This window comes from Microtus oregoni, unplaced genomic scaffold (genome assembly GCF_018167655.1).
Source record: "Microtus oregoni isolate MIOR12 unplaced genomic scaffold, Mior012 000003F_ref0000135, whole genome shotgun sequence".
Classification (NCBI taxonomy): Eukaryota; Metazoa; Chordata; class Mammalia; order Rodentia; family Cricetidae; genus Microtus; species Microtus oregoni.
The window spans coordinates 22382454-22397242 of NW_024543062.1; the positions used below are offsets into that span (position 1 = coordinate 22382454).

Genomic DNA, 14789 nt, shown 5'->3' on the forward strand with positions numbered 1-14789 from the left:
TGGAAATTCCCCAGGCAGATGAAACAGGGGAAAGGGCTCTGGTCTACAGCAGGTGCCAAGGTCTGGAGGCATGAGAGAGCTTGCCTAGTGTGTACAAAGGCCAGAGTCGATCCAGCAACACACAACCAGAGGTGGTAACAGAAGCCTGTAGTCTCAGCCTGCACAGCAGCCTGGGTCCTTCCTAGGCTTTGGCCCTGGCATGGAGAGAAGTGACACTGAGAGGAAGCTCATCAGCCTTCAAGTTTGGGTGCGTTTGTTGCTTGGTTGGTTTTCACAACAGAGATTGTCTGTGTAATAGCCTTGACTGTCTTGGAACTATGCATACCAGGTTGACCTGGTCAAATATCCACCTGCCTTTGCCTCCCAAGTGCTGGGATCAAAGGTGTGTACCACCATGCCAAGCAAGCTTTTTTTTCTTTTCTACCGAATGCAGCTATTTGTTTGTTCGTTTCTTTAGTTTTTGTTTTGTTTTTTTTTTGAAACAGGGTTCCAATGTTCCTTGGCTGTCCTGGAACTCACATTATAGACTAGGCTCTCCTCGAACTTGCTGAGATCTGTCTGCCTCTGCCTCCCAAATGCTGGGATTAAAGGTTTGTTTTACCACGCCCAGCTGAGTAAATTAATTTTAAAAAAGATTATTTTTGATTATGTGTCTGTGTGTGTGTGTGTGTGTGTGTGTGTTGTATGTTTTCACCACAATGCAGATGCCTGGCAGATCCAATTTTTTTTAAAGATTTATTTATTTATTATGTATACAGTGTTCTGTCTGTATGTGTGCCTACAGACAGAAGAGGGCACCAGATCTCATTATAGATGGTTTTGAGCCACCATGTGGTTGCTGGGAATTGAACTCAGGACCTCTGGAAGAATAGTCAGTGCTCTTAATCTCTGAGCCATTTCTCCAGCCCTAGATCCAATTTTTGATGAAAAAGTACATCATGTCATTTTCAATATTTGCCACTTTAGAATCTTATGTTAGTTGGGTAGAGAGGTCCATATGTGCCAGCCATACCAGATTCTTGGGGAGGCTGAGGCATGGAGGATTGCTTGATTCCAGGAATTGGAAACCATCTTGCATAGCAGATAATAAAAGAGAATAAATAAATAAATAATTAAAGCAAAAATAAAAGAGAAAAAAAGAAGAAAAGTTGCTTTTTATTTTTTTTTTTGAGTTCTTTTATTTTTACCTGGGGTGTGTGTGTTTGTTTGTTTGTTTAGATAGGATCACATTAGGTAGCCCTGGCTGGCCTGGAACTCACAGAAATCCTTTGCCTCTGTCTCCTCAGTGCTAGGATAAAAGGTGTGCACTAGCAAACCCCAATAAGTGCTTAATGTCTTAAGCTTGATTAAGAAGGCCTCCAAAGTTAGGGAAGCAGGCTTTTGGCATTCTGGTGAAGGAAGGGGTCCAGAGACAGTTTGCTTCTGAGAGCTCGGACCCAATCAGTGGGTCGATCCCATGATGGATTGATAACGTGATGTCTTTGTTAGAAGTGGCATCTTGCCCTGGCCATTTCCCATATTCCCTCTCTTTGCTTCTTGATTGGCTGTGAAGTACATATCTCTTTACTGTCTTGCTTCCTGCCACCATGATGTTCTTTCTGGCCAAGTTCATGGAGCCGCGCAGCCACGAACTGAGCTCTCTGAAACCATGTGCCAGAACAAATCGTTCCCTTGTGCTGCTTCTGTCAGGGAGTGGGTCACTGCAACGGAAAAGGTTATTAATGCACAGGTTGCCTAGGCTAGTGTGAATTCACCAGTCCTGCCTCAGCAGCTCCAATGAAGGTTTTAAAATGGGTTAAACCGGGCATGGTGATGCCAGCTTTTATTTTTTATTTATTTTTTTAAATATTTATTTATTATGTATACAATATTCTGTCTGTATGTCTGCAGGCCAGAGAGGGCACCAGACCTCATTACAGATGGTTGTGAGCCACCATGTGGTTGCTGGGAATTGAACTCAGGACCTTTGGAAGAGCAGTCAATGCTCTTAACCACTGAGCCATCTCTCCAGCCCTTTTTTATAAAGTTTTTTTTTGTTTTTGTTTTTGTTTTTCGAGACAGGGTTTCTCTGTAGCTTTGGAGCCTGTCCTGGAACTAGCTCTTGTAGACCAGGCTGGCCTCAAACTCACAGAGATCCGCCAGCCTCTGCCTCCACTGCCTTTTAATCCCAGCACTCCAGAGCAGAGGCAGGCAGAGGTCAGCCTGGTCTACAGAGCTAGTTCCAGGACAGCCGGGGCTACACAGAGAAACCCTGTCTCTAAAAAACAAGAAAAAATGAGGTTACAAGGTGATCACATCTGCAGTTCTGATGGGTTACTCTGGCTGATGAAGGAGGAATGTTGGAAGGAGGATTGAGAAGAGGTAGAGGGGCTTTCGAGGTCCCTGAAGAGAAGGTGGGAGGCGGAGGTGCTCCGGAGGAAAAGAGATTGAGGAGATTCAGGGCTCAATTTCCCTTTCTATAGATGTTGAGGAGTGAAGGTCCCCTTGGTGGAGTCGTCGAGTCCAGCTGTGTGGGGTTCGAGTGCTTGTTGGGCATCAGCTGAGGCATGTGGTGACGTCTCTAGCTCGGGGAACTGGATCAAGCTGCTCTATCCCTTCTTCCCACACAGCCTGTGCCCCCCCGCCATGAGCGTAAGGTGGCTTTTCCAGCCGTCTGCTCTCCACTGGGCATGGAGGACCGCTGCCTTGAGAAGTACCCTGGGCAGGCAGCGGGGAGTCCTGCGCTGGACACATTCTGGAGGCCACAGCTACAGAGCAGTCATTTTTGACATGGGCGGAGTTCTCATTCCTTCTCCTGGAACTGTGGCTGCTGGTGAGCTCAATACTCTCAGTTTGGGGGTTGGTGTGGGGAAAGGGGAGGGTAGGGGGACAGACAGGCCCTGGATTCCAATTCTAAGCTCCAGTTAATAGCAGTGTTTGATGCAACGGCTTTGAGTCGAAGTTGTCTTGTCATTAAATGTGGGCATTTTATTTCAAACTACCACACCCACAGAACCATTTGATGGAGGCATTTTCGTAATGGAGGTTCATGCTTCCCTGATGACCCTGGCTTGTGTTAATGTGACAATAAACTAACCCAGCACAAAGTCCGTAGTTTATAATTTCTAATCCTTAGAGATTAACTAATTTAAGATGAACTGAATGAAGAAAGAAGCAAATCCAGCCATGCGGTGGTGGTTCACTCCTTTAATTCCAGCATTTGGGAGGCAGAGGTAGGTGGATCTCTGAGTTCAAGTCCAGCCTGGTCTACAGAGCGAGTTCTAGGAAAGTCAGGACTTTCACCCAGGTCATATACCTAGTACCACCAAGGGAGTGGCATGTGCCACCATGTTTGTCACTCTGTCTTTCTAATATCCCATATTCTCCAATTGCCTGTTTTTAATATGTTAATAGGTCACAGAGTTCTTTTCCTGTAAGTTCCTAGTGTTTATATGTATATACATGCGTGTATACATATATGTATATATATATACGATTTATTTTATGTTCATTGGTGTTTTTTGCCCACATGTATGCCTTTTTGAAGGTGTCAAATCCCATGGAACAGGAGTTACAAACAGTTGTAAGCTTCCATGTGGGTGCTGGGAATTGAACCCAGGTCTAGTGGAAGAGCAGTCAGTGCTCTTAACAGCTGAGCCCTTGCTCCAGCCCAAGTTCCTGATATTTCTTTCTGAACCTTAGTAAGAGCCTTTTGTTATATTGAGGAGCAGCTTTTAATGTTTTTGAAGAATTATTCATCAATTTTATTTTATATGCATTTGTGTGTGCCTGCCTAAGTTTATATATATACAGGTGTCTATGGAAGCTGAATTCTCTTCAAGAGCAGTAAACACTCTTAACTACTGAATCATCTCTCTGCCCTCTCATCTTTTGATTTATTTATAATATTTTTGAGATTTTTTTTCTTTCTTTTCTTTTGAGAAAGGATCCATACTAAAATTTCATTAAAAATACCATTAAAACCATCTGTGTTTTGTTTCCTTTATAGTTGTAGGCTTTCAAGTCTTAGTTAGGAAATTCTTTTCTACTCAGGAGGCAGAGGCAAGTAGATCTCTGTGACCTGGTCTGCAGAACAAGTTGCAGGTCAGCCAGGGCTACAAAGAGAAACCCTGTCTCAAATAACAAGACAACACCAGCAAAAGGAAATTCATTTTTATCCAGGTAGGGTGGTTCACACCTGTAATTCTAACACTTGGTAGAGTGAGACAGGAGGATCACTGAGTGTTCAAAGCTAGCCTGGGCTACACAGTGAGTTGGATGCCACCCCGGGCTATAGGCCCATCTGTACCAACATCATTTATGGACTACTCAGGCTAAAAGAATATGAAAGGATGGCTGGGGAGAGAGATCAGTAGGCGCTCCTTTCAGAAGCATGAGGCTCTGGGCTGTGTCCTTGGAATCCGTGTGAAAATGCTGAGTGTGGTGGCCTGTGCTGGTGATACCAGTGCTGGGTAGCTGGAGGCCACAGATCCCAGATGGCCAGCCAGGTTAGCCTGATTAGTGAGCTCCAGTCACAAGCTCTGTCTTGAAGGAGATGGATGTCATTCCTGAGGATAACATCGGAGGCTGTCATCCTGTCTTCACACGTGTGTACATACATGCACACACATATAAATAAGGAAAGCAAAGGACACTTGCTGTTGTGCCCTCCATTTTCAATAGGTTTCAGAATTCTGTGAGTAGACACCATTGACAAAAGTTTCTTGTTTTCCCAGCAAACGCTTGTATCTGTGAACATAGCCGTGGGTGCCTGAGAGTGCAGTAAAAATATGTACATGCACACATGCAGTAGAAAATATGTACACCCACACATGCAGTAGAAAATACACGCACACATGCAGTAGAAAATACACGCACACATGCAGTAGAAAATATATACACGCACACATGCAGTAGAAAATATGTACACGCACACATGCAGCAGAAAATATGTACACGCACACATGCAGTAGAAAATACACGCACACATGCAGTAGAAAATATGTACACGCACACATGCAGTAGAAAATATGTACACGCACACATGCAGTAGAGAATATGTACACACACACATGCAGTAGAAAATATGTACATGCACACATGCAGTAGAGAATATGTACACGCACACATGCAGTAGAGCACTCTGTAGAGACAGACTGCTCTCTACTTTTTTTCTTACTTGCCAACTTTTCTTTTTCATGGTGGTAGGATCTAGGCAGGTCCTGTACATACTAAGCACACACTCTATATGGTACCCTCCCTCCAACCCCCTGCCCTTCCGTATGCTTTCATGTCAGTAGCCCTAGGTTTACTAGGTTCGCAAGCTTTTCCTTTGAGGACTCTGTCAGTTAATTTTATGAGCTATTCCATCTCTGCCACAGGTAAGTTTCCAAGCTAGTCACTTGTGCATTGTGAGCACAGGTATGACTGCATTCCAGGAAGACTCAGCAGGTAGGAGGCTAGGGTGCACCCCTTGTAGGATGCTCGCCTTGTGTTCAAGCCAAGTAAAGAAACAAAACCTGAGAATTCAGAGACAGACGTGGTCCCTGAGCCATGATCATAACTGACTTGATAAGCCTTTATCCATATACATTTACCTTGCAAACTCTTTTCTCTACCTGCGATTCCATATGTTTGTGCATAACCGTCATTTGCTTTGTAAATATATCTGGAAGAAATTCCTGAAGTGAAATTATAGCATCAAACATACATTGAGGAATTTTGACAGAAACTGCCAAATTGCTTTCCACAGAGGCTGTACTTGTTTACATCCAAGAACTGTACATGAGGGTGCCAGATTCCTGACATGCTTGCCAACTCCGGGACGAACAGAAAGGCTGTGCCGTAAAGCTTTGCGGTTCCCTGCATGTGTGTGCTGCCGTGACAGCAGTCATTCGGAAAAATGTCATTCCTTCTCTCCTTATACCTTTCCGTACTGCCACTCTTGAGGCCCAGGCTCCACTTTTTCAGAAATGGAGCTTCCAAACAGAAGCTATGGGCTGGAGGGATGCTGGATGCTAGAGCATGCCTATTGCTCCTGCAGAGGACTTGAGTTCGGTTCCCAACCCCATGACGCACAACTACCTGTCACTCCAGCTACAGAGGACCTGATGTCCTTTGCTGGCCTCCGCAGGAAACTCAAGTGAGAGTGGGAATGGGCCCTGAGAAGCACTGTGCCCCATCCGTGAGTCTCTCCTCTTGGTGTCAGAGCGACAGTGCAGCCTTCCCAGGAGCCCCTGCAGCCGCCAGTGATTCCACAGGATCTGGGCAGTCACTCCCGGGATCCTCAGCCATTTGTTGTTGTTCCTTATTTGGTGTGTGTTGTTGTGTCCTACAGAGTGGGAGGTGCAGAACCATATTCCTTCCGGAACTATACTGAAGGCCTTGATCAGAGACGGTGACAGTGGACCCTGGATGAGGTTTATGAGAGGAGAGATGACGACAGAGGGCTTCTTGGAAGAATTCGGAAGATTATGCTCTGAAATCGTGAGTGACACACATTTCTTTCCATTCTTGTGTTTCAGGGGAGGGTTGCTGAGACAAGGTATGTAGCCCACAGCAGTCTTGACCTCAATCTGCAGCCCAAGATGACTTTGAACTCCTGATCCTCCTGCATCCACTTTCTAGGTACTTGGGTCACAGGCATGAGTTTCCATGTCTAACTTTTTATACTGTTCTTTTTGCCTTGAAGGTACTAGCATTCAGCCATAAATTGATTTAAACGAACTAAAATGAAAACCTAGTAGCCAGTCTTTCTATTTTTAAGCTATTGCTTCCATGGTGAGGCATTTCAGCTTTGAGTTTGTGTATGAAAAAATAGCTGTGCTTTTTACTGTAAGATACAGCAGATACTGAAACACTAGCCCTCAGCACGACTTTGAGCTAAAAGCTTATTAAATCAATAAACATTGACCATTTCCTCTGCATTGTACACTCTTTTAAGCTTTTCATTTACAGTAACGTCTATAACCTTCATAGCTCCACTGAAATACAATTTAAAATATAGTGGTAGATTCCATGGAAGGACAGCGTGCTGGTGAGCACCCGTGAAAGTGTGTCTAATGCTGCTGATTTATATGCTTAAAATATTTACAGTGGGCCAGAAAGAAGGCTCAGCCTGTGAAAGTGCTTGCCACCAAGCCTGATGACCTGAGATCACTTGCCAGAATCAAAATGATGGAGGGAGGGACCTGACTCTTGAAAGTTGTGCTCTGACATCCACAAGTGTGAGATGCCACTTGCGCACCCACATATAAATAAATGTACTTTTTAAAAAAGATTTCTTTATTTAGTATGTGTATGTATATGTGTGTATATATATGCCAGTGTTCTGGCATGTAGGGCACCAAATCTCGTTATAGGTGGTTGTGAGCCACCATGTGGTTGCTGGGAATTGAACTCAGGAACTCTGGAAGAGGAGCCAGTGTGTACTTCTGAGTCATCTCTCCAGCCTTCATAAATGTACCTTTAAAAAAACTAAAAATAACAGTAAACCTCAGAATTATGCTAGCAAGTCAAAGATCAAAGGGTGACAACTGAGTTCCTGCTGGCGAGATGCCATGTTGCTTCAGCTGCAGGTACAAGAAGCACAATTAGGTTTCTAGGAAGAGAAAATGGAGAAACTGCTCATGACTGATTTCTCTTTAGGGTGCTAAGTTCTCATTCACTGGTGATGGTTGCATGACTCTGTGAGGACTAAAACCATCATCTGGGTGTGGTGGCCCATCCCTCTATTCCTAACATGCAAGAGGCTGAGGCAGGAGGACTGAGCAAAACGAAAGAGCTGAGCATGGGTGCACACCTTTAGCCTCAGCTCCAGGGAGGCAAGGGCAGAGGGATCCCTGTGAGCACCAGGTCAGCCATGGCCTCATAGTGAGACCCTGTCTCAAAAACACAAAAATAAAATGAAGGAGCCCTTGACCTGTGCACCTTAACTTGGCACACTGGCTGTGTTAATTACATTTCAGTATAGCTATTATAAAATCTACATGAGCCCACAAGCCTTGGCATTTTTAGATTTTGAAACCTGTTGTTTACAAAACCCACACATACTGGAATTTAAAAACAAAGAAAAATAGAGCTGGAGAGATTCCTCTGCAGGTAAGAGCATCTGCTGCTCTTGCAGAGGACCAGGGTTCAATCCTCAGCACCTACAAGGTCACAACCAATTACAACTCCACTTCTGAGGTTCCAATACCCTCTTCTGGGCCCTGAGGGCTCCAGGCAAGCATATGGTGCAGGTGAAACACCCATACACATATAATAATATACTTAAATAAAATATTTAAAGACCCTAAAATTACTCAGAAACTAAAACGTATAAAGCTGACACAAGGTGCAGCACAGTCATCCAGTGCTGTAGGTTACTAACAATAAATGACAACTGAATATGCTTTAAAGCTTAATGTTTCTTCTTCTTCCTCCTCCTCCTCCTCCTCTTCTTCTTCCTCCTCTTCCTCCTCCTCCTTCTTCTTCCTCCTCTTCCTCCTCCTTCTTCTTCCTCCCCCTTCTTCCTTCTCCTCCTCCTCCTTCCTTTTTTTTTTTTTGTTTTGTTTTTTTGAGACAGGGTTTCTCTGTAGCTTTGGAGCCTGTCCTGGAGCTAGCTAGACCAGGCGGGCCTTGAACTCACAGAGATCCGCCTGCCTCTGCCTCCTGAGTGCTGGGATTAAAGGCGTGCGCCACCACTGCCCGGCTTCTTCCTTTTTTTTTTTTTTTTTTTTTTTTTTTTGAGACAGGTTTTCTCTGTACAGCCCAGGCTGTCGTGGTCTCTGCCTCCCAAGTGCTGTGATTAAAGCTTGCACCACCTCTGCCAGGCTAATGTATTCTCTTTTGTCAAGACATTTGACTGTTAATCCAAGAGTGGAATTGAAGAACTCTTGAGACCAGAGTGGGAACACATCCCTGGCTACTTTAGTTATTCTAACTCTAGCTCCAAGTACAGGGACTTGCTTTTCTGTTATTGTTTTTTTGGCAGGGATTGAGAAGGGGTCTCCCTGCCACTCTGGCTAACATCAGAGCTGAGATCCCCCTCCTTAGTGTATACAATATTTTGTCTGCGTGTATGCCTGCAGACCCAAAGAAGGCACCAGACCTCATTACAGATGGTTGTGAGCCACCATGTGGTTGCTGGGAATTGAACTCAGGACCTTTGGAAGAGCAGGCAATGCTCTTAACCACTGAGCCATCTCTCTAGCCCCCTAAACCCCAGTTTCTAGATGAGCTTTTAAATACTGACATATAGCACAGCCAGTGATATCTACATGTTGCCTGGTTACTAGGGAGGCTGAGGAAGGAAGATACTTGAATCCAGGGAGTTGAGGCTTGTCTGGCCAATATTCTGAGAACTCCTCTGAAAATACAAATTAACCCCCTAAAGTCATAGGCAGCAAGCCTATGCAGTAAGATGCCAGGAATGAATTCTTGCCGGTGAGTGCCTGCCAATTCTCCTGTCTTCTCTCCTGTTCACAGGCAAAGACTTCTGTGCCCGTGAACTCATTTTTCTCTCTGCTGACCAGTGAGCAAGTGGCAAAGCAGTTCCCAGTGATGACACAGGCCATCTCTCAGATCAGAGCAGGAGGCCTTCAGACTGCAGTCTTGACCAATAATTTTTATCTCTCCAATGGGAAAAGCTTTTTGCCCCTGGACCGGAAACAGTTTGATGTGGTAAGTACAAGGTGATGGATGTGATGTAGACAGTCTGGGTACAGTCTTAAATATTGCCTGCTAGCAGTCTCCTGTAAGTGGGTTTCTACTCACACAGCTGCCCAAGTTAGGTTTACACATAATACGTTTGAAATGATCTTTATTTTTTTTTTTTGGTTTTTTGAGACAGGGTTTCTCTGTGGTTTTGGAGCCTGTCCTGGAACTAGCTCTTGTAGACCAGGCTGGTCTCGAAAAATGATCTTTATTTTTTGCCTCTTTTTTTGTTTGATTGCTTTTTGGGTTTTTGTTTGTTTTTTTGTTTGTTTGTTTGTTTGTTTTTGTTTTTTGAGACAGGATTTCTCTGTATAGCATTGGCTGTCCTGGAACTCAACTCACTCACAGAGATTGCCCTGCTTTGTGTGTGCTGCTTTGTGTGTGTGTTAACGAGAGAGAAGAGAGAGAGAGAGAGAGAGAGAGAGAGAGAAACAAAAAAGAAACAGGGTCCTGACATAGAGACCAGGCAGCAACTCACACAGATCTTCCTACCTCTGCCTTCCAAGTGCTTAGACTAAAGGCATTCATGACCTTATCTAGCAAAACAGGGCTCTTGCAATGCTCACAGCCAAGTGCTGATGAGGTGGAGACATCCCACATTGAAACCCTGACCTGCGCTTACATGCCATCATCCCTCACATATCATGTGGATTCTGACTCTCTCTCCACCTCCTGTCTGATGCTGACTTCCAGCCTAGAGCCATCCCATAATCCCTCACTGCTGTCTGTGAGATGGCTCTGTGGGTAAAGGTGCTTGCCATAGAGCCTGAGGACCTGAGTCCTTCCTGCCTTTCTTACAGCATGATGGGCGTTTATGAGGTTCATGGCTCCTTTCCTTGGGGCTGGCTCTGAGTGTGACCCCTAGGTTGTGTCCCCAGGTTTTCCAGTCCCTCACTTTAAGAAGGCAACATCATTACGTAACAACCCTTCCTGCTATAGTAAACAACCCTGCGCCATCTTTCCTTCAAACCCGTGCCAGTGAGCTTGTGGAAGCTGCACCTCTAGGCCACTCCTCTCTCCCTCAGGTGGTGGAGTCCTGCCTGGAAGGCATCTGTAAGCCAGACCCCAGGATATACCAGCTGTGCCTGCAGCGGCTGGGCCTGCAGCCCTCAGAGGCCATCTTCCTTGATGACCTGGGACAAAATCTAAAAGCAGCTGCCAGCCTGGGCATTCACACCATTAAGGTAACCTGATGTGTCTGGATTAGTCAGCACAAGCATGGCCCTGTGATCTTTTCCTGTTTGTGCCCGCAGCCTTCCTTGGTGACTCCCTTCAAACAGTCTTCAAGCTCTAACTGTGAAGTCTGTAACTAGCTGCTCATGACCGCAATGTGGGAAGTAGGCAATGTGAGGAAAGTGTCCTTTGACTGACAGACTGGCTGAGCAGTGCTCCTCTAGATGGAGCCACAGCCACAAGGGTCACTTTAGGTCACAGCTGTGAGGTATGGAAGCCATGTGCGTGGGGACTCCCAGCCAGTTTAGTTCATCTGAGTTATCACTGTTGAACTCACAGGCCACAGAGACAGCCTCTGCTCCAGCCCAGCCTTCGGCCTTCTCTACAAGTATGATACGGGCTTTTGTGTTTGTCCTTTTGATTTAGATAGTCTTTTTGTATCCCAGGCCAGCCTTGAACTCCAGATCCTGCTAGTGTAGCTTTCCAGATTGTAGGGTGTGTCACCATCCTGACCTCTTGAGAACCTGTGGATGGTACTCTCCTGTGAAGGCAAGGCTCAGCGTTAGATGCAAGAGAAAACTCATTGTGCTTCCTCTGAGCTGAGCAAAAAGGCTCCAGAGGCCATTGTCTGAGAACTGACTTCTGGGCATTTCCCTCTAAGACAGTGGTTCTCAACCTGTGAGTCATAACCCCCTTGGGGGGCTCGAATGACCATTCCTGAAGGGTTGCGTATTAGATATTTACATTATGATTCATAACAGTAGCAGAATTACAGTTATGAAGCAGCAATGAGAATTTTATGGTTGGGGTCACCACAACATGAGGTAATGAGGGCCACAGCATTAGGGAGGTTGAGAACCACTGCTCTCTAAGGGGTGGTCCTCTTGGAGACAGGCAGACTGAGGGCCAGGCTGATTGATGTGCACAAGTTATGATTTTTCCTGAAACCAGGTTGGCCAACCCGAGGCAGCAGTGAAGGAGTTGGAAGCTCTTGTGGGTCTCCCGTTGTCTGGGGGTATTCCCAACACTCGTCCTGTGAGGAAGACCATGGAGATTCCAGTGGATGCCTTGGAGAAGTACCTTAAGGGCTTGCTGGGGACCCATGGCACTGGTAGGGTGGCTTTCCTGTTAGGGGACTCTCTCCACACAGTGTGGTTGTCACTGCCCCACCCTGATGGACTATGCAGTGCTCTTCTGAGTGTCCCCTCACCACAGGCCTCCATCTCAGAGTCTGGTGGGGCTGGCTTTGCCTCAGACTAGCCACTGAGGAGGACGGAGCTTGGAGATGCGTTGTGTTCAGTGAGCGAGTCTGACTTTTTAGACAATAGTCTGTTTTGAGATGGTGACTGTATGTTATATGATTTTAGAGACTGGGAATCTAGCTCAGTGGTAGAACACTTGCCTCTCGTGGGTGAGGTCCTGGTTTTGTTCTCAGCACCACCAAAGAAAGGAAAAGCCTGCATTATTTAAAACGTGGCAAGGCGACTCCTCTTCCCAGCTCCTCTCGCTCTCTGTTTTACCCTCTGAAGGAAGGCATCCCAGAGCTTTTGAAACTTTCCTGGTGAGTCCTTCCCCCAACTTGGTCCTCTCAAAAGCTCTTATTTATAGCTTCACAGCATGCTGTTTTCTAGCCTGGGTTTCCTGGCAGCACACTCCCAGAACCGAAGGCCTCTCGAGACCATACCAGCCAATGGCCAACTCCCGTGTCTGCTCACTCTCCTGCCAAGCAGAGCAAATCTTACTATGAAGGGGAGAGTTTTTGAGGTCTGCCTCTTCCAGGAGCCTGTAAAAGAGCTGCAGAACATAGCCTCCAGGCCAGGAGAGTGTGTGTCCTTAGCTCCAGACCAGGAGAGTGTGTGTCCTTAGCTCCAGACCAGGAGAGTGTGTGTCCTTAGCCTCCAGACCAAGAGAGTGTGTGTCCTTAGCTCCAGACCAGAAGAGTGTGTGTCCTTAGCTCCAGACCAGGAGAGTGTGTGTCCTTAGCTCCAGACCAGGAGAGTGTGTGTCCTTAGCCTCCAGACCAGGAAAGTGTGTGTCCTTAGCTCCAGACCAGGAGAGTGTGTGTCCTTAGCCTCCAGACCAGGAAAGTGTGTGTCCTTAGCCTCCAGACCAGGAAAGTGTGTGTCCTTAGCCTCCAGACCAGGAGAGTGTGTGTCCTTAGCCTCCAGACCAGGAAAGTGTGTGTCCTTAGCCTCCAGACTGGGAAAGTGTGTGTCCTTAGCTCCAGACCAGGAAAGTGTGTGTCCTTAGCCTCCAGACCAGGAAAGTGTGTGTCCTTAGCTCCAGACCAGGAGAGTGTGTGTCCTTAGCTCCAGACCAGGAAAGTGTGTGTCCTTAGCCTCCAGACCAGAAGAGTGTGTGTCCTTAGCCTCCAGACCAGGAAAGTGTGTGTCCTTAGCCTCCAGACCAGGAAAGTGTGTGTCCTTAGCCTCCAGACCGGGAAAGTGTGTGTCCTTAGCCTCCAGACCGGGAAAGTGTGTGTCCTTAGCTCCAGACCGGGAAAGTGTGTGTCCTTAGCCTCCAGACCGGGAAAGTGTGTGTCCTTAGCCTCCAGACCGGGAAAGTGTGTGTCCTTAGCTCCAGACCGGGAAAGTGTGTGTCCTTAGCCTCCAGACCGGGAAAGTGTGTGTCCTTAGCCTCCAGACCGGGAAAGTGTGTGTCCTTAGCCTCCAGACCGGGAAAGTGTGTGTCCTTAGCCTCCAGACCGGGAAAGTGTGTGTCCTTAGCCTCCAGACCGGGAAAGTGTGTGTCCTTAGCCTCCAGACCGGGAAAGTGTGTGTCCTTAGCCTCCAGACCGGGAAAGTGTGTGTCCTTAGCCTCCAGACTGGGAAAGTGTGTGTCCTTAGCTCCAGACTGGGAAAGTGTGTGTCCTTAGCTCCAGACTGGGAAAGTGTGTGTCCTTAGCTCCAGACTGGGAAAGTGTGTGTCCTTAGCCTCCAGACCGGGAAAGTGTGTGTCCTTAGCTCCAGACTGGGAAAGTGTGTGTCCTTAGCTCCAGACTGGGAAAGTGTGTGTCCTTAGCTCCAGACTGGGAAAGTGTGTGTCCTTAGCCTCCAGACCGGGAAAGTGTGTGTCCTTAGCTCCAGACTGGGAAAGTGTGTGTCCTTAGCTCCAGACTGGGAAAGTGTGTGTCCTTAGCTCCAGACTGGGAAAGTGTGTGTCCTTAGCTCCAGACTGGGAAAGTGTGTGTCCTTAGCTCCAGACTGGGAAAGTGTGTGTCCTTAGCCTCCAGACCGGGAAAGTGTGTGTCCTTAGCTCCAGACTGGGAAAGTGTGTGTCCTTAGCTCCAGACTGGGAAAGTGTGTGTCCTTAGCTCCAGACTGGGAAAGTGTGTGTCCTTAGCTCCAGACTGGGAAAGTGTGTGTCCTTAGCTCCAGACTGGGAAAGTGTGTGTCCTTAGCTCCAGACTGGGAAAGTGTGTGTCCTTAGCTCCAGACTGGGAAAGTGTGTGTCCTTAGCTCCAGACTGGGAAAGTGTGTGTCCTTAGCTCCAGACCAGGAAAGTGTGTGTCCTTAGCCTCCAGACCAGGAAAGTGTGTGTCCTTAGCTCCAGACCAGGAGAGTGTGTGTCCTTAGCTCCAGACCAGGAAAGTGTGTGTCCTTAGCCTCCAGACCAGAAGAGTGTGTGTCCTTAGCCTCCAGACCAGGAAAGTGTGTGTCCTTAGCCTCCAGACCAGGAAAGTGTGTGTCCTTAGCCTCCAGACCGGGAAAGTGTGTGTCCTTAGCCTCCAGACCGGGAAAGTGTGTGTCCTTAGCTCCAGACCGGGAAAGTGTGTGTCCTTAGCCTCCAGACCGGGAAAGTGTGTGTCCTTAGCCTCCAGACCGGGAAAGTGTGTGTCCTTAGCTCCAGACCGGGAAAGTGTGTGTCCTTAGCCTCCAGACCGGGAAAGTGTGTGTCCTTAGCCTCCAGACCGGGAAAGTGTGTGTCCTTAGCCTCCAGAC

General features: G+C 47.0%; 1 protein-coding gene across 1 annotated transcript in view; it reads left to right on the forward strand.

Annotated features, from left to right (window-relative positions):
• Acad10 (acyl-CoA dehydrogenase family member 10) overlaps positions 1 to 14789 on the forward strand; it is a 41247-nt gene that overhangs the window by 2711 nt on the left and 23747 nt on the right. Inside the window, exons 2-6 of the mRNA XM_041649089.1 lie at positions 2610 to 2812; positions 6317 to 6465; positions 9448 to 9642; positions 10701 to 10859; positions 11800 to 11959. Coding sequence (XP_041505023.1) covers positions 2626 to 2812; positions 6317 to 6465; positions 9448 to 9642; positions 10701 to 10859; positions 11800 to 11959 — 850 coding nt within the window. The 5' untranslated portion in view covers positions 2610 to 2625. The remainder of the gene's footprint in view (positions 1 to 2609; positions 2813 to 6316; positions 6466 to 9447; positions 9643 to 10700; positions 10860 to 11799; positions 11960 to 14789) is intronic.